We start from the raw sequence: 24803 nt of genomic DNA on the forward strand, positions 1-24803 counted from the left end.
GACAGAAAATCCAAAGCCTTTTATATATATATATATATCTTTTATGCGTGACGTATAACGTCCAATTGTATTAACTGATCGGTTTTCACGTCATTTCAATATAAACATAAACACACACAAAATCTCATGTTTCATTTTTGTATCACGTGTAGTATATCGTGTTTTCACGTGTATTTACGTTATGTCAACATAGTCCGTAAGTAATAACAATGTTTTACAAGGTAAAAGTGAATCCTTTAGGACGCCAATGCTGTAAGAACATATAACCTACATTTTTACTTGAAAATTTCCGATTTTTCTTTTTATATTGGATCGTCTCTTCTTACCGGCAACAATCTATCAATTTTCTTGGGAAATTGACCATAAAAACACATTGAGGTTGAAATCTCATCACAGGAAATGGCATATCAGTTAATAAGAAATGAAATAAGATAGTTGGGAATATAAAATTAGGTTTTTTCCCCTTTATATTCGTGTAAGGAAGCCGAAAGATTTGAAAAGGTAGAAGCCGAACGGTCTTGAAGTAGATAAAAATTTTGTAAGAATAGTGCATCTCTCAGTATTGTTATCTTTTGTTCGAATTAGAGATTATGAACGTGAAGGAAAGCATGCTACTTATAGTCCAGGTTGCCAAGGTTTTCATCTCCGATTTCCATCAACCTAAATGGATTTTAATGAAATTTCAACAACATGTAGGGCAAAATCTACACTACGCCGATGTGTGCTTTTGCACTAGTGATGGGCTCCATCCCAATTTTTTTTTTGAAAAATTAATAGTATTTTAGTAATACGCGATTGAAATATGAATGAGTGAAAAATTTTTCTTGAAAAAAACCACGTTCTTAATCGATTTTCATGAAAAAGAAAGAAAAAGTGTGATAAACAAAAATGAAACTTATGAGAAAACAAAAAAGTTGGTATTCTTAAATTTGATTTGGACATTACACAAACCGAGTTGTAATTTATTGAAAGTTGAATATTTTTATCGAACGAAATTTTTTAAAATTCAACCTTGAATAACGGAAAAAAGGTCAACTTTTCGAGATAATAGTATATAACCTTTTTCAAAGTACTTTTAAACAGCTTTAAAAAGAGGGTTAGTAGAACTCTCCAGCATGTAACCCAAGAAAGTTATGATCGAAATTAAATCGATTTATTATTTTTTTTGTAGAAGAAAACCTCAATTTCACACACACAGCAATAGTACGCATTTTATTCACGTACTAATAATAATTTCTGAACGATTTAGAATGCATAATTTCGAAAAAAATTATGTTTAAAGTCAAAAAATAAAAATTATAGGATATACATGAAAATTAAAATGACTTAAAAGTCAGTATTCTTCTTGACAAATATTTTACACTTTCCAAATGTTTTGCAACTTCTAAAACAACTGAGATATGATCTTAAAATTGTACCCTAACGTATGCCTGATACCATTTTCGAACACTTTACATGTTGCCCCTCAAAAAATAGACGGCTAAAGACATTTATAACGTTTATAAACTCATAGGTTATAAAATTCCCTATAAATCTACGTTTTGAACGACTAATTTGCTTGAAAATTAACTCACATACGACCAAAAAACTAAATACACTTTTTTTAAATTTTGGAGCAGGTAGATTTTGGAGTATAAGTTAAGATGTGAATAATTTTTTAATTTTTTTGGTATAGGGGAAATTTTAAATACATGATATTCAAGTTAAGAGAGATAAAAAATGTCAATTTTAAAGAAATACAGAAAAAAAATTGAATAAGTAAATATTTTTTCAATTTTTTTTTCAAAATGGGGGATGATATATAAGGGTTGGAATGCAAGACATCTGAGTTAAACACAAACCAAAAAAAAGTTACCACAAAGTCATTAAATATTGTTTTATCAATTTTATATCAATCGGGGGTGCTTTATAAGGGATTAAATACATCAAGTAGGGTTGAAAAATTATAAATACCACATGAAAAAATCAAACAACTCTTATTCAAACCCTAAAAGTATTTTTCTGCTCATTAAATGCTTTTATTTATAATTTAATTGATTTTTTGCAATTAGGGATAGTTTTAACCTTTAAGAGTAATAAGCAGATAAAATCATAGGATATATTTTGAGGATAAGGGTCAGTCAAGCTTAGTTCCAAATTTTCATGCAAATCCTCATTTTTACCTTGATGGCCTGGACTATTAGACACACGGGACTACATTTTCCTTGTTATTGCAAACCATCATCGAGATCCAATCCAATATCGACATGGAAAATACTTGAAAAACTGATTGAATTCACAAATACATTTTTATATCGACGGAAAAACTATTTGAAACTATAGTTAGCAAAAATTTAGAACGAAGCTGTACATGTCATATTCCCATCTTATATTACTGACTGTAGTAGAGCGAAAAAATTAGGAGTCTTTTCAGTTTTTCATGTTTGTGTGTAAGAGTGACTTGGAAAACAATTTTTTTTTCATGACTCCCTCGAGTATCATAAATATTTGTATTGATAAATCAATAAATATAGAATGAAACATGACCAGTTACTAATTTTTTACCGTTTCCATGAACGTGTATCTTTTAAAAATTATGGTAGTTCATGGAATATAGATCAATATTCATGCTGAGCATACAATCGTTATCACATACATTGTTAAAAAAATCCATATGAATAAAATAAATACGGTAGATCAATATTTTAATACTACAGATTAAAAGCTCTCTAAAACTCACTTTTCTTTGTGAACATAACAGATCTGCTTCTTCGACCATTCTTTCTGATGTCAACAACCCATTTTCCTTTCAGTTTTGTCCCATTTCACTATTTCACGTTGAACTAGTGCAAAAGAGAGTTGTGTATCGAACTCTTTGAACTACAAGACTTCACAAGGTCTTGGCGAACGGTGAAATCAATTCAACCAATGATTTTATTGAAGATCCACTTTCTGGTGAGCGGCAGTTTGGTCTCATAAAACAAAAAGTAGAACGTAGCAGGGCTACGAGAAAAATTACAGCAATGACCAAGCAGTTATGTAACTGTGAACGAATATAATGGGCTTTAAAGGTTTCCAACCGGTCAAATCACCAACGGAACGGAATCTTACCAGCTCTTCTTCAAAGAACAAGCGGTCTAGAGCTGGGATACCTACATAAGACAACCTCCAGATGGACTACTATCCACTAGAACAGCAGAAATGAAAGTAGAGCAAGAAAGCATTTGTATTATTGTTAACTTAGTAGTAGGCGAAATCTTAAGCGGACTGACTGACCTGGGAATCTATAACCAATTTAGCAAAAGTACAATTTTCTTGAGAGTACTGCCAATATAAGTACTTGTAACTTTTTGTTTTTTCCGTAACTTTGAAGATCATTGAAAGGTCAGTGATCGACCAGCTAGAATCCAAACCAGTTGAAGAAGTTCTTGGTACATCTACTTCGTCTATGAACCTAATATGAAGGGGATGAAATCGCTGAAAAATTAATAAAACAGTGAATGGAAATTAGTTTAATTAATGTTAATACAAACTTCCAATGGTACAGAACAATATAAACGAGTTGCTTTCCATCTATGAAGAAAGCTCCTAAGCATATTGGTGCTATTGAAAAATTGTTTGACCACTGTGTATGAATAATAAACTAAAAGTTGATATGAAAACTTCTGACTTTTACTTATCTACTTTTTATTTGTCGTTGAAGTTGAAACGAAAAGTTAAACGAAAATGAGAAATATAAAAAAATGTCGAAAGTTTTAAAAGGAAAGTTTCCAATGTTTTAAACAAGAACTTTATTTAGTTTTTAAAAAACTGTAGATTTATATCAAGTTTCTATGAATTAAATACATGCAAACATGAAAATTATCGATAAAATAAAATTAAACAAGAATATGGTACTGGAAAACGTTCTTTTTTTTGATAAATATTTTCAGAAATATTGATTTCTCTAAAAATAACGTTTAACCTTTACTATTTCTTGCGCTAAATTCATAATTTGATCTCCTAAATATTTTTTTTTAATTGCAAATTTATAATCTACTCAAAAAATACAGAGTAATAAGTAAATGATATGGTTTCTTGCAAAATGACTTGAGGCGGACACTATCCACTGATAGGTCTCCGTAGATCTTCTGACCAGCGTCTTTTCAAATTTTCATATAATGTTTTTTACAGTCCCCAGATTGAAAACGACAATTCTATCTAATACATCACGCCATTGTTTTTTTCCTATCCTGATGGGCTCCTGTTGGGTCGTAATTGTGAAAAAACTAATCATGATTGACTTTTTCGTCATTTGGTATTTTCTAATGAGGTTTTCTTAGGGTACCGATTGATTCATCCGACTACGAAATGAAATACTTGAACTGCGGTTCATCCTAAGTGCATCCGAGGTACCACTCGTCAAATTCCAATTTACCATTGAAATCATCTTCGAGAAGTCGGTGTAGGAGACGCAGCGCGTCGACAACAGAGCCCATTTTTAGACTATCTGATACATCTTCCACACTATTTAACGATTTGGTAGCGGCAAGCTCCGAAATTGTTGTAAAACAAAAAACTTTTTCTTGAGCTTGTATCGGTTATTCATTCTTAAAACGTGGGTCCAGATACTCTGGGAATTTCTAGTCTTAAATTTAACATTACGAGAAATAAATACTTGTATTATTATCATTATATATTATAACTAAAATTATTATGCTATTTTTCGAAAAATCCTCAATAATTCGGACTAAAGTATGCTTAAATAGATTCAAAACTATGTGCAATATCAGCTCCTGAAAGATTTCAATAGTTTTACTAAACACCTTGTATTTGTTGGTACGGTAGGGCGAATTGTAGGTTTTCCACAATACCGAATAATTTTCAATATATAGTATCATCGTTATTTCAAATAGCTTTCAGACAAATTGACTAAATTTATTTTATAAAAGCACGCAACTAATACTTTGATCGATTAGTTTTTTTTTCTAACAGCGAAATACAACTGTATCTTTTTTGGATTAGTTAGTTCTTAAAGTCACAACTTTTCACATTAATATTAAAAGAAAACTCTCGACTCCAGTTGCTTGTAATTTCCTCTCTTACTAAGAATTAATTTAGAATGGAATTCTGATCTTTCATAAAGTGAAATCGGGTCGGCGATCTGGTAAAACAGAAACAAAACTCCAAGTTTCAACAAAGTCTGTTCTAGTTATTTGAAAATACATATACTGTTTTATGTTTGCGTTCAGATCGATAGCGATGTTATTCATAGTGGATACGTGGGATGGAGTGAGGTAAAATCAGTCAGAAGAATCCAGTTCGTAATAGACAGTTACACTTGTATAACTAAATACATAACTTAACATAATATACAGTGCATAGAAAAAAAAACAAGCCGAATCTATGACGAATTTAGGAATATTTATGTGTGAAGTTTGAAAAGATTTCTGCGAACGTACTCTATTTGCTATGAGAGGCCAAAGAACTCAACACAACATAATTGCAATAATCATCCTATACTGCAAATCGTTAATATAAATACAGGATAGGGTGGGACGCACAGGGAGCCAGGCTGAAAGGGGCGCGACTGGCGATATATTCGAACAAGGCTTGCTTGCCCGAAAATTCCCGAAACATCGTTATCAAATCACTGCACCACATACAACTTGTTTTAACGGGCATATCCTATCCTAGAGGAACCCGTTATCTATTTCTTTTTAACATAAACTTTCGAAAAGAGTGCTGGGAAGCCGCAACTATTTCAAAAAATCGATTAATTTATATTTTCTTCATTATACCAAAAATGTTTTGGAAAAATACAGTGCAAATTAGAGATCTTAAAATTAATTTTAAGATGTAACGCATCGCAAATTTCCATTTCACATTTCAATAACAACGTTCTTTTAGAATTTGAAATTTTGTAACATACGATGGGCACCAGATTTTGGAATTGTCAAGATGTATTCTGGTAAAGAATTTAACGCTCGACGAAAAAGTTACTCAACAATTTTTTGACATATTCAATTCTTCAAAAGTTATCCAAGGTTGAATTGGATCCATATTAAATTTTGACATTCTTCTATTTTCGAGCAACTTTGTCAATCGAAAATGAAATTGATGGAAACATCGACTTTGATAATTCAATAAAAGATATCGACGAAGCTAACAAAGACAAATTTTCTTGGATTTCATGGGAATGAGAATTATGAGCACTTGTTTAAAACTCGATCTGGTATGTCAGTTTTGCGGTTGGAGCTCTTTTATAAGTTTTATAGTCTTTCAACTAAGAATAGATAGATACACTTCAACTCCTTGCTTCCCTTACTTTAAAGTCACAGTATTTCAAAATTTTTAAACTAAAAAAAAGGAATATACGAGGTCTGGCTATTAAATAACGAAAATGCGCACCTAGAAGGCGTTGGGTATCTAGATATCTTGTCTATGCACGTCCCAAAACACGTTTCCATCCCTATTATAGTATTTGTGCAGTAGTGATGTTTTCTTCTCGTGCTGAAGACGATGTGTGTCGAAAAATTTGTCGTTAAATTTAAAAAAACACCTACTGAGTGCTATTAATTGTTGTAAGAGACCTATGGGTACAATTCTCTAACGCCTGCGCGTGTTTTTGAGTGGTGTAAGCGTTTTGGTGAGGACCGAGATAGCACTGAAGAGAACCAACACCCAGAACGCCCTGTGACTCTTTCAACTCCGGAAACATTGACCAAAATCAAAACAAATTGTGTGTGCAGATCATCGAATGAACATCCAGATGATTGACGAGGCTGTAAACGACGAAAAAGAAACGGTTTGAAAACTTTCACACGAGGAATTACACATGAGAAAAGTCTGTGTGAAGTTGGTACCAAAAAATCTAACTCCGGACCAAAAGCTCTTGCGTAAATGAATCTGCTAGATTTCCTTGAAAGATAGAAAGGTTAGAAAAATATATTCTTTCTAATGGACCCGATTTGAGTCGATGGAAGCGGTAAAGCAAAAACGGCAGAGCTCCTAAAGGCGCTGAACAAAGAAGACTTCCAGCACTGCTTCGATCAATGGACAAAACATATGGAGAAGTGTGTGGCGTGGGGAAAACGCTTTTTCGTAAACTGTCTCGTTATTTAATAGCCGGACCTCGTAGCAATATGTGGTTTTAATATAATAAAACATAACCACGAAAACTAAATTGTACGAAAAATTATAAGAGATTGCTGCTACTTCAGACAAGCCGATGCATTCCCACGTTGAAAATACGTGTTTTTCTAAAGCGGTTATAAATCTTGGAGCAATGAACAGACGCTTTGCGTTGTGCTGTGCGAGAGGTGAAGGATTTTGGAAAGCACGACTCGTAATCACCATTGACAGATTTAAGTTTATTGCCTCATAGCAAATCTTAATTAAGTTAGAAGTTGAACGAACTTCTTAATATCTATCTGGTCGTATCGTACAATGAGAAAACTTAAATAAAATTATTTGGACAGTTTGGAGTTTGTGGAATTAACATTCCCTGTTATGTAAATAAGATCGTTTCAGTTCAAAACATCAATTTGTACGATTTATAACTATGTTAGTCACAAGTTTGATATTACTCAATTTCCATTTAAATTAGTATAGTGCTTAGTTTTAATTTTCGTGTATATTATACCAAAATTAACCTTCAAAAGAACATCCACCGTTAAATTAACGGAGAAGATTTATTATGTGAAGAGATAATTCTGTTCCAATTTATGGTAAAGTTCGTTGAGACAGGAATTAAGTTTTTATGCCAAGAGGAAACTAATATTAATGGAAAAAATTTATAACTCAATTTTTTTAACTGAAACAGGCAGTTTTTTGAATGAATGAATGCGAAAAATTCCTCAGAAGCAAATCATAATAAATCTTTGTTTAAATTGCGATTAGAATGTTTGTTTTCTTCTCATTAAATCTATATTTCAAAGCTTCAAGGTGATTATGAAACAGTTTGGCATCAATCAATTGATTGTTTTGATTAGTTTTAATCAGATTACATTGATAATTATTGGCGAAAATCACGTGTCACTATACTAGGATATTAGTCCCAGAAGTACCTGGCTCAAAAAAAACACAAAAATCTGTCAACGCAACCTCTCTTTAGTTCCATACACTTTCTAAAATGAGAATCGTCAAGCTCCTCAAAATAGCCATTTACCAGCGACATCACCACTTCATTGTTGGAAAATCTTTGATCACCGAGCCGTTTTTACAAGTCTGGGATAAGAAAATTGTCCGAGGAGGTTAAATAGGCAATTAAAACTTCAAATCATCAATTCTGGCAATTGCAATAAGGGTTATTTCACCTGATGCATTAACTTGATGAAACAACACTTTTTTCTTTACAAAATGTGGCCGTTTTTATTTGATTTATTTGCTCAAACGTTACAATAAGTTCAAATAATACTTGCCGTTGATAGTTTTTTATATCTCAAGATAATCAATCAGAAATATCCCACGCACATTCCAAAAAACCAACCTCATGACCTTGCCTGCAGAGGATTTTTGCCTTTAGAGCCGGTTCACCTTTTTCAGTCCATTCTCCAACGACGCCAAAATTCGGCTTTATCTCTACCAAACATTCGATGGATAGATTTTATTTAATTGTCAGCAAACGCAGCCCCCATTTTGCACACAACTTTTGCATGTTCAAATTTTTAGTTTCATTCTTAAACCAGCTTAGGAGAATATTTCATTCAATTTTTGTTAATCGATTGTTTGAGTATTGAAAAAATCAACCTTAATACAAAATATCATGACTATTAATTCATCTTTAGAGAATATTTCATGAGTCTAAGCAGTTTTCAAAATGTGAGCCAAGCTTAAATGGTAATAACAACCAATACTGCGTAGAAAGCAAAAGCAAACAACGTTTAATCATCCACATTTTTAAAAGATACCCGTATAATGAAAATTTCAGTCTTATTTTGATTCAATGTAGCTATATTTGAAAGGGTAATCTTTGTATTGTATGTGCGGCTTCATCGTAAAAAATAGTGTAAAGATGCCCGCAAAAAAACCTTTCAACAATATATGTTTTTAATGGCAGGAGAAAATAAAAATTTTAATGATTCCAATCCCAAACCGATATTAAAATAGATTTTACAACATCGTGCATTAAAATAAAATGATGTGCCGAGGCGTTAAAATACGGTACAATAATCCAGATAACGGCATATGAGAAAAATAATTAAATAATTTGCATTTATATATATATATATAATAATAAAGAATCAAAAATTCTTGAAACGGAATCTAATACACGAAAAAGAGAATCTTTAGAAATGGTTCACATTCATAAGAACGAAAAAGTTTCTAATGATAAAAAAGATATAAATAATTTAAGTAAAATTTATATATCTATCTTGTAAATTCTAATAAATTTAAAATATTTGAGATGTGGAAACCAAGGAAAAATTAATTTTTCTTACTGGAACAAAGTTGATTTTATCCTTATTTTGATATTCATGATGCAGATGATCTAATTTTGAAACAGAAGAGACCTAAAATCAAGAACATTTAGATGCATTAATATATCAAAGGGTCTAAGAAATAAGAAATTGAAGAAATTTTGTTTGTAGCTTCATGTATTTCAATTCATTAATATCTTAACAAAGCTGAAATATTTATAGAACAAATAATACAAAGTAGTATATATCGACATATTTTTTATAAAGTTTTTTTTCAAATTTATAAGCTTTCTTTCTATCGATATATTACAAAACGTCTCAATGGTTTTTCTTCACAATATGTCCTGTAGATTCTCATATTTCTAAAATATCACTAGATATTTCATTGAAAAATGTCATATGTTTGAAAAGAAACATGATCAGAAATAAATTTTAAGGGGTGTTGATAAATTCGGTATAAGAAGGTATAAAACTTTCTATAAACTCATATCGAGAGATAAATATTGAAGAGTTTGGCATTTTTTCGCGGGAAGAAATAAGTTTGGGTAATAATTTAGTAGTTAATGTCTGGGGGAATTACGCATGAAACTTCAAAACCATCAAAAATCATTGAATCAAATACTAGAGCAGTTTTAAAACAACTATTTTCAAAAAAATATCTCGAATCTGTTTTCAGAATTTCTCATCCTCTGTAGATGTAGATTTAAGGTTGCATTGCACTATAATTTAAAGGATTTTTGATCCCTTCCAGAGCCTGCAACCTCCAGAATTCCAATGAACTCGAAAGTATGTGCTAGCTTCCAAAAACTCAAATCGGAGATACATATTGAAGAGTTTAGTTTTTTCTCGTAGAAAGACATAAGTTTAGGTAACAGTTTAGTAGTTAATGTGTGGGGGAACTACTCATAAAACTTCAAAACTATGAAAAATATTTGAATCAAATACTAGAGCAGTTAAAACAACCATTTTCAAAAAAATATCTCGAGTATGTTTTCATAATATCTCATCCTCTGTAGATGTAGATTTAAGGTTGCATTGCACTGCAATTTAAAGGTTTTTTTACCCCTTCCAGAGCCTGCAACCTCCAGAATTCCAATGAACTCGAAGGACTAGATTATTTATACTCATGAGTTCCTCATAGAACCAATCTCTTCATGTTCTTCCTGAGGCAACTGTTGATCACAAAGAAGCTAGTGAGGGAATGTATTGGCTTCAGTGGGATACAAATATTCCTTCTATCTAGAGGGAAGTCATATTTAGAGTGCTCTACGATTTCATTCATGTTCTGAAACTATTCTTATTGCAACATAAAAAGCTCCAGGAGAATAAAAGTCAGTCTTGCTGCTTCCTTTGTGAGTTTATTGGTCCTCCTATGATTTCTATGACTAGTGACCCAAATGGTTATTGCTAGTTCCATTGAATTGCTTTTGGTGACTTTCTAGGCTAGTAAGTAGGTATAATGGTATTAGTCACATCCAAATACTTCTTTGATCTAGCGAGAAGTTGTCTGTAGAGTTCCCTTTCTGCTTCCTTTATTTCTGAAACTATTCTCATAGTTTTTTATTGCTCCAGGATAATGAAAGCCATCATTATTGCTTCTTTTGTGAATTTATTTGTCTTCCTCTGATTTCAATATGACCAGTAGCTCAAATAATTGTTGCCAGTTTCATTAAGTTTCTTTGGGCACTTCTACATCAACTTTGAATCGATCTACGAGGAAGCTGGTAAGGAGGTATAGCGGTATTAGTCAGATCCAATACTCCTTTGAAGTAGAGCGAAGAATGAAGAAGAGTTCTTCTCTCTCTGCTTTATTTTTCTTCTGAAACTATTCTTATAGCTTTTTACTGTATCAAAAGGAACCAAAATTTTGTATTTTGGTTGTTGTTGTATCGGCTTTTCTGCGATTCCTAACTATTTTAATAACCGTATTTAAACTTTATTCCATATTATATTCCTTTATGGTAAATCTGATCCCCTAGTAATTTGGTGATACCCGATATAATATTATTAAAAAAGGGATTTTTATTGATATAAATCAATACTAATAAAAACAAAAGTTTAGTAGAAATTTACCGGGAAAATCGATATTTGTCTCATGCAATTCTTCAGTTAAATTAACATAACCTCAAAATTCTTGCCTAATTCATACCTTTTTTTATAATTAAAAAAAGATAATGGATTGACGGAATTAATTAAAATGTCATCAGTGACCTATTTGCATGTTTTATTTATTAATATAAAACTCTGAGGTATTTATTTACTCGTTACTATGGTTTATGAACAGATGTAGCTTTATGCTTGCATTAAATTACAATGAAATGTTAATGGTATTTTGCGTATGAATGACATTAGAGAGAAATTTGATGATTTATGCACGATGTGAAAGCCATTTAGGTATGATTGAATTGTGTTACCGAACATAATCCTCATACAGTGTATTCTAAGACCTATATAGACGCCATTCTGACCCACTTAATATCTATTTTATATGTGTCCTCAATAAATTTCTTATCACACTGTTCGTTATTGTTTCAGATGACCGCCATTTTGATTCAGGTTTATAGAGGCGAATATACTTTTCTTCAATATAAATGAACCTAACTTAACCTAACCTAACCTAAGTACCTCTAAAGAACGCTCTAAATCATAAAATCGTTTTTGTTCCAGCATTTGGAATGAAGATGGTACGGTAAAGTTTGAAATTGGTATACCAATCACTAATTGTTGATTTTCTTGAAAAAGAATTACCGTAATATTTTTTAAAGTAAGTTTTCACGTCAATGATATTTATTTCTGCGATTCTCTCGTTTTTCTATTGCTTGAAGATGTTTGACATGGTGTAGGGCAAAATGTTATTTCTTCAAATTGTCATTGACTAGCTTGACATTAAGCGAGTTTCATGCCATCGCATCATGGTTACCACTAATCAAAATTTCTTGAAACTAAACAATTTCCTAACCTCAAATTCTATTTAATATTCTGTGTCCAGTTTAGAATTGAAATTAACAAGCTACGTAAGGTGAACAAAAAAGTGGTTGATGAATGGCTGGACATAATTATATCTGCTGCTAATTCACTTTTAGATCTGATTTGGGGTTGGATGCTAAGCCAAAAGTTACTAGGTTTCTCCTTTAAATGGCAGCTAGCAGATATAATTATCGCCAGCGCTTCACTTTAGGTTGTTTACTTTACTGTGCTTTGTTATTTTAGGTTTCAAACAGCCCACAAAATATTAAATAAGGTTATGAAAATGTTTACTTTGATTTATGAAATGTGTATTAGTGGCAACCATAATGCAATGACGTTTATTAATCGCAATATTTTGATCTTGAAAGATATTGCACATTTTAGAAATTTTTAAAATTAGTTCAATTAATTTTTAATGCTAAATATGTCGTAGAATAACAAAATGGAGATAATTAATCGAAAAAATTGATTTTATTCTAAAAAATGTGTACACTACTTTTGCATTTTATGTATGACATTCTGTAGCATTATAATTTTTTTCAGATAACAATTTGGGTCCAATAAAAATAACCGTGTCTTCATCAACAAAAAGACGTTTCCTCGTAGCTTCTAAGGGACCAAAATCAAGGCCCCTCGCCTCAACCACAGATCTAGAATCGAAGAAGACGTCGCTAATTAGTACCATCTCTCCGGCGGAGTACGTCGTCAGCGGCTATGTGCACGCCGGTATACAAATCATGTAAATTTTTTGCACAATTGATTAGATTAGTTATTAGATCATCAATCCCTTAGTACGAGGAAGGTATAACCAAAATACCCTCCTTTTAAATATATTTTTCTACAACCCGTTTCTGATGACCAAATTCCAAATTTCGTGTTATGGTACATAATATATTTGATGAGAGAGTAATTAAACTCAATTTCTAATGCTAACGCTTACAAATATTCTTTACAGAATAATTTTCTGTCTCTTATTAGTCTTTTATAACCTATACAGAATAATAGAAAAAGGTTTGGAGAAGCCAAAAGTCCTGTGTTCCTATTTGCCATATATAACCAGAGAAGATGTGCTAAATGCATAAACTTAAGTAAGAACAATCTACAAGTTCTATCGGAGGATTGTCGCCTTAACACATACCTGAAGAAACTGGACTTAGCAGATAATGCAGGGTCCAGATTCTGTAGCATGGAGGACGGAACCTCTATCGACATTCTCTCGAAGAGACTCCAGAGCACTACACCTAGGAGCGCTTCAGACAGAAGACGAAGATCTCTGGAAATTAAAACCATTCCACATTCTAGACTTTTTGAAAGGAATGGGATTGATGGATCAGCTGTAAACACTGGATTCCTCAGTATCCCAAATCCTTTAAATCGCGGTGTATAAGAGATCCAAAATCTATACATACATACGTATTTGCCAAGAAAGGTAAAGAAGTTATTCTTATTCTAATGCCAAGAATCTTTGCCCAACAAATTTCTTCCATAATATAATTTCAGTTTTCTCCATTTAGTAAAGAAATGTAGTAAAGTTTAGTTTGGTTGTATTGTGAATTGTATTGAGATTATGGAAAATTTGATTGTTCTAAATCATTTACAGACAAACAAATTTATGAAAAAGTGTTGATGACATAGTGGAATTAGTTGGAAAATCTACGATTTATTGAAGGAGAGAAATATGGCGAGTTCTAAACAGTACGCAAATCTCCAAGAAAACCAAAATTTGGAAGAAAGACTTCAAAGGACAGTGCATGCATTCATAATTTATAATAATTCACTTGTAACTATCACTTAACTAACTTGAATAATTCATTTAAATTCTTCGATTACTTTAGTAAGTCACTACGACTATTTATTATAAACTGAATTAAACTACGCTAATTACGTTACTGAACTTCGAGAAGGCGATTTTAAAAAACGAATTACCCGTTGAGAAACGTTTATTCTATACATTTACAAAACAGAATCTGATACTATTACAAGTTTACAATATTTATATGTTTTACAAAGTGCCTCGTCGGCGTTATGTAATAAAACTTAATAAACAATGTTCAGAAACTGATTATATATAATAAAGAAACGAAACAAATAAATAAATCGACTTATTTATAAGTTATTCATAAGACACAATGTAAATAAACCGCTTGCTATGCAAACTTATATAAAATCAAAGATCAAACGATTTCCGCGTATTTCTTCTAATACGGCGCCTTCACCGAATTTCAGAATTCCACTATAGCCAAGCAGGACCTTCTCCGGGCGGAGATGAGTTGATAGCTAATTTTTCTTTCACGGTTATGCACTCTCGAAAGTACGTGTTTTGATTCGCAATTTTTGGTTTAATCCAATTTATCAGAGCCTCAATTATACGAGGATATATTGAAAAATTTTTAGCCCACTATAGAACCAAACAAAATTTTAATGTCAAAATATTTCAATACTCAACATATTCTCCTATTAATTGGATACATTTATTACAGCGAACCTGCAAATGTTTCTTCTTGCAAATCAGACCTTCACAGCTATTACTCCTCTTCGTTGGAAGAAAATTTAGGACCTTTCAAACTTTTTTTCATTTGAGGATGATAGTCGGACGAAGCCAAATCTGGTGAATAAGGGGGGTGGTCTAGTAATTCAAACCCTAAATTACGAATTTTTTGCTTGGCAACATGAGATTTGTGTGCAGAGGCGTTGTCCCTTACCACTTTTGAAGCTTCCAGTCCAATTTTTCACGGTCGCATACGAAGGACATTGATCACCAAGGGTATTGAGCATATCTTTTTTCTTTCAATTTATTGCGTAACTCTGGTTTACTTTTTTGACGACAAACTTTACATTTACACTTCTACTAAGTTATTGTTCGTTGCTATGGTAACGCAATATTTTGTTTATGCATGGAAATGGTCTAGTCTAACTAGATATAAATACATCCTACTAATATATTTAGTAAATGGTTTCCACCATAATCATTTCCATTTAAATACAGATTCTTCATCCTAACCAACAACGTTTCCTTTGTTCAGCCTTCTTTTTGGTAACGAGGTTATTCATAATGATGAAAGCGGCACATTTTCCTTTAATTCTAATCCAGCCATTAGGCCAAAACACAAAAAGAAGTACAACACAGATCAATAAAGACCAAACTCGGAAATCTCATTTGACAAAAACAAATAGTAAATTTCCTTTACGAATTTTCTACGCTGCACAAGAATCGAATGGTTCGAACAAAGAATAAATATCTTTCTCGGAACTGTATAATAGTAATAATAAGCTGGTTAATTTAGTGAATATATAAGTGTACACCCGATATATTCATTGTATTTATACAAATGTTATTGAATCAGTATAAATTGAAAATATATTAACTGATACGCACATGGATTACGAATGCTTCATCATTATATTACTCTCTCATTCATATAAATAGACACTCAGTTTGCTCTGAAACTATTATTATTACTATCATAATACGATCAACGTTGTAGAAAAAATATATTGTTTCAACATCGTGACAAATATTTATGAACGTTACACTTTCGTACCTTCAAAAAAATATCACTTTCCAACTCGCAAATATAAAATGACATTTCTCTTATATGGACAATCACATAAACAAAAAGATTCTGGAAAGAAATTGGGAGAAAAATTTGGAATTTATGGTCCATTTCTACCAGCCTGTATCCATAAAAATTTTGATTCAAACATAATAAATTATCATTGTCATATGCAGTTTTGAAAACGGCTTCTTTGTAGAACAGATGCCGACATAAGCTTTCAGGAATTATGGGAATTTTTTTACCAAAAAAACAATAATAAAATCCACAGTAGTTTATATTATATTCAAGTCGTTGTTCTAATTGATTGATATAAATATGCAAATTGTCAGTGTCAATATAATATTTTGATAACGACTGAAAGACGTCAATTTTTATCTGTTTTTAAAAATAAAGAGACCTAAAATCAAGGACATTTAGAAGCAAAATAATTTCAAAAATTCTTAGACCAAACCAAATAAATTTAATAATAATAATGAAAGGATTGAAAAATATTTTGTATGCTTATTGGATTAGAACAAAAGATATTTTGGAATGTATGTGAGCTCATAAATTGTTAAAAACGAGTATATATTCGTCCGAAGTCAATAAAAACGGTTCTGAAAAAAAATTATCTAGTTCATTCCAGACTTGGTCAGAAAAAAATTCAATTCAATTCATTGGTGATCGTCGAATTCGACCAAACAGTAACCGCCATAAGCGTTCAGGCTCAAATTTAGGAGGATATCTAATTTAAAAAGAGAATAATTGATTTAACATCAAATAAGCATATGCGTAGAACATCTTAAAATTGTTAGTTAAATCTAATAGTCGAGTTTAATATGAAAAAGAAAATTCTGGAAGATATAAGATGGGACGAAGATTAATATTATGCTACGCAACGATCGAAAACCTTAAGGCGGATTCACACCAACGGCATAGTCAGATCAGGTCACGGTCAGAGACAGTCAAGTCAAGATCGCTGCCTCGGGATCTCAACGAGAGTGCTCTCACTGGTGGGCACGCTACGGGCACAGTGCCCGCCCCTGCCCGTCCGCTACCAGTCTGTGAGTGTGATGGAGATAGGCATATCTGTTCGCACTGATTCATAGGCACAGACTGCCTGCAATCTGCCCGCGCTGTGTGAATGGCTTGACCGTCACTGGACCGTGACCTGATCTGTCTGTGCCGGTTGGTGTGAATCCGTCTTAAATATGCAGATATCTGTAGAAAAAACATAATCAATGGTAAAAGCATAAAAGCCTACAAGATGTAAACTAGATGGGAACGACAACACAAATCAATGTACATACTTAGGAGTCGAGATCACAAGCGCCAGAAACTTACAACAAGAGATGTGTGACTAGGTAAATAAGTCATCAAGAATCTCTAGCTATCTGCGGGAAACATTGAGAACTATTAAAAGAGTGAGCTCATATCATCAAATAGGAAGCAAAAGATCTGAAAATTCAGGATATACCTAGTACGATTCAAGAGATCGAGACGACGATGTCGAAGAGACCTCGTTGACATAATAGCGGAAGATCCATGGGCTAAATGAGCAAAGGATGAAAAGCCAACAAAAGGCTGAATGGTAGAAGAAACAAGAAAAAAGAAAGAAGAAGATAAAGAAAGAAAATCAGTAGAAGAGGAAAGTACATTTCTTTCTTTTAATTCTCGATTAGGTTAGGTTAGGTTATGCGTTGAAGTCACGTTATGAAGCCTTAAAAGCTTTCCACAAGCATTCAATTTACCAATAGTAAATAATAAATAATGAAACGTTTCCCTCAGTTTCTACTAAATAAACTAAAAGCTAAAAGCGTCTCGAATCTCTTTAACTATAAATCGTAATTGTGACAATATTTATTTTCGATCCCATAAACATATAGTTTATCATTGAATTCATATATCGTGGCTATGAAAATTATGAAATCATCAGTTTTGATAAATTTTACTGCCCATAACGGAAGTATGTTAAAATTTTAACAGACTATAAAAAGATTACCAAAAAGCATTGAATTTCAACGTGAAAAACGTTATAAAATGATACATTATTTTTTAACAACCGAATAAAATTTGAAAAATCTATGAAATTCATAAGATAGCTTATACGGGGAGTGATAAAAAATATATGAATAAATTTATAGCAGTAGCTTTAATTTTAACCGTTTTGTTTCATGCTCTTATGTGTTGAACCGTTTCCGTGTTGATAGTTTACCATTAAAGCCGTTTTAGTAAAATCGTGTCTCGAAATAAATTCACAAAATGTTAAAAACTGTCCAAGTTAATATAATATAAATACTTTGAAGATAGTTCTCAAGTGGTATGGGCGATTTTGAAATTGAAAAGATTGATTAAAACAAACAAAACAAAAGAAAAGAACAATATTTTTAGTAGTATGTAGTAGGGAAGATCGAACTGAAGAAAATGATCGAGTAATCACGTCGAGGTTCTCCCGGACTGCTTTGTGTTTTATGTATTCAATAGTATCTGTCAACTAGGGGAAAAATCGGAAAAACAGCCTGCAAAACTTTCGTCAGGACACAAATGCTGTTAAATAACACTAATAAGTCACAATGTTCATCACTCGAAAAGGCTGAATCTCTTCAATGTTATCAATTTAAAATTTAAACAAAATGCTTACAACTGAGCATTTAAAATTTCTCAAATTGTATTGTCAATGTTGAGTATTGTGGTCTTCAAGTAGTGTTGCCAGGCGTCCGGATAAACCCGGACATTGGTAGGTTTTTTGAGTGCGTTTTCGGCAAAAAAAACGGCTAGTCTGGTTTTTGTTAGGTAGCCGAACGCAGGCTGCAATCATTTTGCTGCATTTTTCGTATGTACGTACAGAAAACTCAAAGGTATCATTTCAGAATTAGACATTCATTTTAAACAAATACTTTATCATTCAAAGACGCGCCTGATTGAGTCTTTTTCCAGTGATAGAAAGGATTTTACAAATGTTTGAACCTCTCAAATCGTATTTCCTGAAAAAGGAAGAGAATAATATATCCAGACCTTTGAGAGATTTTTTGTAAATGACCTTAACGTAGGCTATTTGTGGGCTGGCCATTCTTTTATGGCCATTCATCAAAATTACATCAAAGATACATAGAAGTCTGATGTTTCTGTAAATGGGCTTCTGGAAAATTGTTTTGAGATAATGAATAACGTAAATACAGGAATTAAAAAGATTTTTGTCCACTTATAGTGACTTCCACTTTGCGTAAATTCAAAGAGAACAACGAGAATTTTGTTCCGGTGACTGCGTTCGAAGAGGACTTGGACTGAAAACTGAAAACAAAGTTACAAAACATTTCACGTGGATGACTTCCTGATTTGAATCAAGTTTCCTATCACAATACAACGTCAAAATCTGCAAAATCTTAAAAGTTTTCTGTACACTAACAAAGACAATGTTGATTTCAAGAAGCTTAGTAGCCCAGGACATAAAGCAAACGTTAAACACTGTTGCCAAAATGTTGATTGTAAAATTTAATTTAGAACATTTGACAAGTAAGTTTCGGGAAACCAAAAATATGAATAATTAATAATAAAGTACCTATCTAAGACTGATTTGGCATTCGATTTTATCCATTATTCCACTCGATTTCAACAAGATTCATGATAATAAAAAAAATCTTAATTTTGAATACAATTTTTTGTTCTACCTATTAAAACTGAATCAAAATCGTCAATAATATAGAGTATCCGGCCTGCCAAACTAACTGTTTTGTCCGGCTATTAGGTTTGGTAACTCCAAGGAAAAGCATTTTTAACATAAAACAAAAAATGCGCTGACAGGAATTGTTAATTACTGTCAAATTACTGCTATTCAGAAATACTACAAATTATAGAGATTAATTCTAATTTAGTTTTACTCGTTCACTTCGTTTCTTGGAATTGAATATCAAAATAAATTAACTCACTTATTCACATTCTTTTGTTTGTATATGGAATTTTCGTCAAACTGAATCAAGAATTTCCTTTTTAAAGACATAGATTTCGGCTTCAAAGAAAATTTTACTTTGATAAGAAACACGTATAAAGATATTAAATATTTCGTATCCTCTGCGTGAAAGAGTTTTCCAAATCGACTTAGAAAGAACCACCAAACAAGTTTCGTCCGAGATTTGAGAAAATGTATATTTCCATATAATAAACTTCAGAGAAGATACTTGATATCAATAAGTATTATTCTCTATTAATTTGATTTACATGTAGATGACTGAAGTTATATCGCTTATATAACACAATCATGGTATATTAAAGACACCGTATTCAAGCTGGTACGGATTTTCAGAAAATCTATAACAGCAGCATGAGAATTACTAATAAATACATTATAACTTCGTTCCATATACTGCAATAATTAATGCAATAAGAAATAATATATCTCGTGTTATACAAAAAGAATAGTTTCTTGATCGTTAATTTATAGACAACAAAATTTAAAGCTGGCTATGATGATAGAAAAGTTGAGTACAATCAACTTCTTATTCTTATTTTTTGAATTCGCTGTAGTTATCTTTCTTTTTTACGTTCTCTTTTCCAGTTCTTTTATTTTCATGTACTTCAGTCCATACAACAGTTTCTTAATCTCATTTCTAGTATTTCGTATCAATGCTACATCCTCTAAATGTAGTAGAATTATCATTTCAAATAGCTTTGGCATATTTTGCTATAATTAATCTGAAAGTAGCTGACTTAAGCTTAACTCCATTTCTCCATTATTTTCCTACGGATCACAAAATCATTTCCATATTTATGGTTTTTCTACCATGCCAAATACTGCTCGTCAATAAATGTTGTCTTCTCTATCAAATTCTCTAAATTGTATATAGATATAAGACTCTATAATAAAAAATCGTAAAATCGTGTATCAACGATCCATTAGGAACAAAGAGGTTCTATAATTAAGAAATTTTAAATAGAAATGTCACTGATGTTAAATCGTCACGTATTTTTCTAAAACCTATTAGTTATGCAACAATTATAACTTCTATCTTCACCCGCATTGAACTTGCGATATATTCAATAAGAAATATCTTTTGTTTGTTCCAGAGTGGGATCAGGGCCGCAGTGGCAATCTCGACATGGAGGTGGAGGTGATAGAGGAGGCATCTTCGGGGCGCGCCTCATCACGATTCCCCACCACACTATTGGGCAACAACACACCTGGTTATCCAGTTGGGGGTACGTTATGGCAAAAATAAATTTTATCAAACAAAAAACTCTAAGCATTTTTTGGTAATGGATAAAGTTTCATCTTTATATTACAGTAGGACTTCCATATAACGAAACCGAAGGTTCCAAAGTAAAAGTTCGTTACATAGAAATTTCGTTATAAAGAAATAGTATTTTTTGAAACTTTGAAAAAACATCAACAACAACAACAAAAATCAGTACATTTTATGAAGCAATAGGAAAATGTATACAGATCAATTTATTTGTTTTGAGCTGGGAAATATTTTCTAATATCTTGTTGAACACGTGTTTGTAACTTCTCATAGTTCACAATCGTTTATCATTTGGAAAACATTATCAGGCACTTCTTCAATACACTGGAAACCATGTCTGATGGTCTCAAAAGCAGACAGCATTTCGGACTTTCTGGTTCCTCAGTATCATTCGTGTCGTCGTCCTCTTGGTGTTCGAGATCTTTTATCGAGTCTATTATATCATCATCAATAGGATATTCAGTCACAATCGAGTCCTTGTCTACGGCTAAATAATCCGTCAAGCTAATGTTGTCATTTATTGCACCAGTTGATTGCAGCTCGTTCCAGCAGACATTGATGTCTCGTAAATTATCCACTGGTTCCTCTGTCATTTTTTCGGCGAATCCAGCTGTGATAAAACAATTTTTTATCGTAATTTCATTTTACCAAACCTTCGCTAAATCTGTTATGCAAACACGCAGGTCAATAACCTTATCAAAGGATTCTTTATTATCTAAAGCGTTAATCATTCTTCTCAGAATTTGATTCCGATAATTTGCCTTGAGGTTTTTAATTACACCTTGATCCATCGGTTGTAATTTTGATGTCGTATTGGGCGGAAAAATTCAAGTTTAACATTCAGGTGATGAGTATGAGCAGGACAATTGTTTACGAAAAAAATAACTTTTCTATGCTGTCTTATCATCTTCTTGTCAAAGCTCTTTATCCACTTCTCGAATATTTCGCTTGTCATCCATGATTTCTTGTTGTAATCATAGTCGACTTCTAATGATTTTATTCCTTTCAAGCACCTTGGTTGTTTGCTTTTCCCTATCACTAAAATTTTTAATTTTTCTGTCCCTGTCATGTTAGCACAAACTACAACAGTTACTCGTTCCTTGCTATTTTTGCCACCAAAAACACTTATCGTCATAAAAGCTAAAGTCTTAGTTAGAAGGTATTTATAGAAAAAGTCCACATTCGTCCAGGTTGATAATCTTGTAAAATCAACTGCAATTTCGGTTTCCATTGATCACAGGCAGTTTCTGTTACACTGGCACTTTCCCCCTTCTCTGTTATTCCGTGGCGTTTCTTAAATTTGTCCAACCACCCTAAACTTGCTTGAAAGTCTTCAATACCTAGCATTTCGGCATATAAGTGGTCCTGAGAGAGGCAAATTTGGATTCCGCACTATTATTACCCACTTTAGAACTGCTTCATCTACAGAATTAAGCTTATACTTTTTTAATTTTTTTCTTTCTTCTCCTCCAGTTTCCTGACACTTCAAAATTGCATCCCTATTTTTTATTACGGTTGAGAGAGTGCTTGGAGGAATTTCATATTTCTGTGCATAAAGTTTCTTCTGTACGCCGCGCTCGACATCTTTTAAAATGTTAATTTTATCTGCTACACTTAAAGCCTTCGGCTTAGACATCGCGAATGCTCTATTCTCAACGCCAACTCAGTTTATACTGAGAGATCAGAGCCGCCGATGAGCCCCGTCGGTACTGCCAAGGCGGGGAGTCCGGAGCCGCCCGCTCTCTGTGACTCACACTAACTTGCTGACAGCTGGGGGGTTCTTCTAATGTGCCTCCCCTTGTCATCATTTCTATAATTATAAATAATTATATATAAAAAAATATGGTAAAATGTCATTTTGGGTTTGTTTGTCTCAAAAAATTGATACTAGTAAGCTTGCGCAATACGTGGAGAAATGATTATAAACTGATTAGATTATCATCGTATTCTATAGCCAACCAGCCAGAGATTTGCGATCCAATGTCTTGGGATCAGATTTGGATAAGTTAAAACAGCCTAGGATAAAAGATTAGAGCAGTCATATGAGGATTTGTGGGATCTTGTGGATACTCATAGATGCTAGGTTAAGCAGAGGATGCAACGTGCAGAATCTTCAGGAGGAAAACGAAGATCTTTATCAGCTAGAGCCATCCCACATATTGAAAATAGGGGATTAATAGATAAACTGTGAAGAATGAGTATCTCTAAGGCTACATCGAGAAGAGAGGACTCGGAGATATAGTGAAACATCAATATTTACAAGCAAAATGGGTTTGAGACTCATCAAATCAGCTTAGACTTTCATGATATTATCCAAGAGTTTCTTCACTTCTTCAACTTTTAGATCTAATTTTCATTCAACCATCAAAATTGTGAATTTGTTCTATTTAAATCTAAATTTAATAGCAAAAATTGAGAAATTATCAATTGGAATCCATATATTTGAGGCTAATAAGTTTTTATTACAAAAAGGTGGATTTAATGATTTCTAAATCTATTAAACGAAACCGATTTTTAAAATAGCATGGAATTAAAAGTAAACCAACCCCTTGCTTAGTTATAATCCTCTGATATGTGATTTAGCTTTGATATTCTTTTCTATTTCAGCTAAACATTTCACATAATTGGTAACAATTTGGACAATTCAATTTTTCGGCTCAACGAATAGAGGATCTATTTCCAACCTATACATTAAATTGTTTAAATAAGGAGAACCCTTTGATGTCTGTTGTATTTTCTGATCTCGTTGGAGCAGAAAATTAATTGTGAAACTTTTTGTACACATACAAATCTCCGTTATCGAATTAAAATGTATTTTACCATTATCCTTGTGACAAATTAATTGAAACTGTCTAAAATGTCGAAATGAAAAAACGAATCACCAGGTCCCCTTTGCTGAGTTATTTCAAATAGGTGATCGAATGTTCTGCAATCAATGAAACGGTAGATTTATTGTTATATACATAAACTTAACCTAGTAATGTGAATAATAAATATCAATTTATTAGTAGAGTTTTATGTTTTTCCTATATTCTAACCACAAAACTACTGAGTAAACTACAATAATGAACAACTCCTGATGAAACAGCACTGCAACTCGTAGGAAGTGGCTTGGAAGCAAAAGTCTACAGCTAACGCCAGAAAAAACAGAAGCTATCTCTTGATACATAAAAAAAAGATATGGTTCAATGTAAAAGACGTGACTGAGACGCCTACTAAAGCAGTAAAGTAACTAGGCGTTTGACTAGACGCGAAACTCAGCTTCAAAAAGCACGTGGAAAAGTTCATAGAAAAAGCCAAGAAAAATCCTTCAGCTATGGCGATTATAATGCCAAATATTGGTGGTCCCAGTGCAAATAAGAGGAAAATACTTTCGAGCTTGATCCAAAACCAGATTTTATGGCACCAATATGGTATACCGTTTATCGCAAAGCTGACACAATTACAGAGGAAGATGACTATCCGCATATCCAGGACCCACCGGACTGTATCTGCCGAAAGAATAAAGATAATTGCAGGGCTGGCTTCTATGGAGCTGCAAGTGAAAGAGAGAAAAAACACGGAGTGTCGAAGACTGACGCATAAACAAATTTTATCCAGAGGTTTTAAGTGGAATGGGACAACGGAACATTTGGCCGATACCCACCAACTCATTCCTATTATCGAAGTCTGGATGAACAGGA

The 24803-nt window shown here is 32.5% G+C and overlaps 1 protein-coding gene across 8 annotated transcripts in view; it reads left to right on the plus strand.

The window, feature by feature from the left end:
- LOC130898680 (uncharacterized) overlaps positions 1-24803 on the plus strand; it is a 56283-nt gene that overhangs the window by 10735 nt on the left and 20745 nt on the right. For 5 of the 8 annotated variants that reach the window (XM_057808133.1, XM_057808135.1, XM_057808137.1 and 2 more), the window contains 2 exons: positions 12891-13086; positions 20945-21076. In XM_057808133.1, coding sequence (XP_057664116.1) covers positions 20977-21076 — 100 coding nt within the window. In that variant the 5' untranslated portion in view covers positions 12891-13086; positions 20945-20976. The remainder of the gene's footprint in view (positions 1-12890; positions 13087-20944; positions 21077-24803) is intronic. The other 3 variants (XM_057808131.1, XM_057808134.1, XM_057808136.1) reach the window with 1 other exon arrangement.

Source organism: Diorhabda carinulata, chromosome 10 (genome assembly GCF_026250575.1).
Source record: "Diorhabda carinulata isolate Delta chromosome 10, icDioCari1.1, whole genome shotgun sequence".
NCBI classification, from domain to species: domain Eukaryota; kingdom Metazoa; phylum Arthropoda; class Insecta; order Coleoptera; family Chrysomelidae; genus Diorhabda; species Diorhabda carinulata.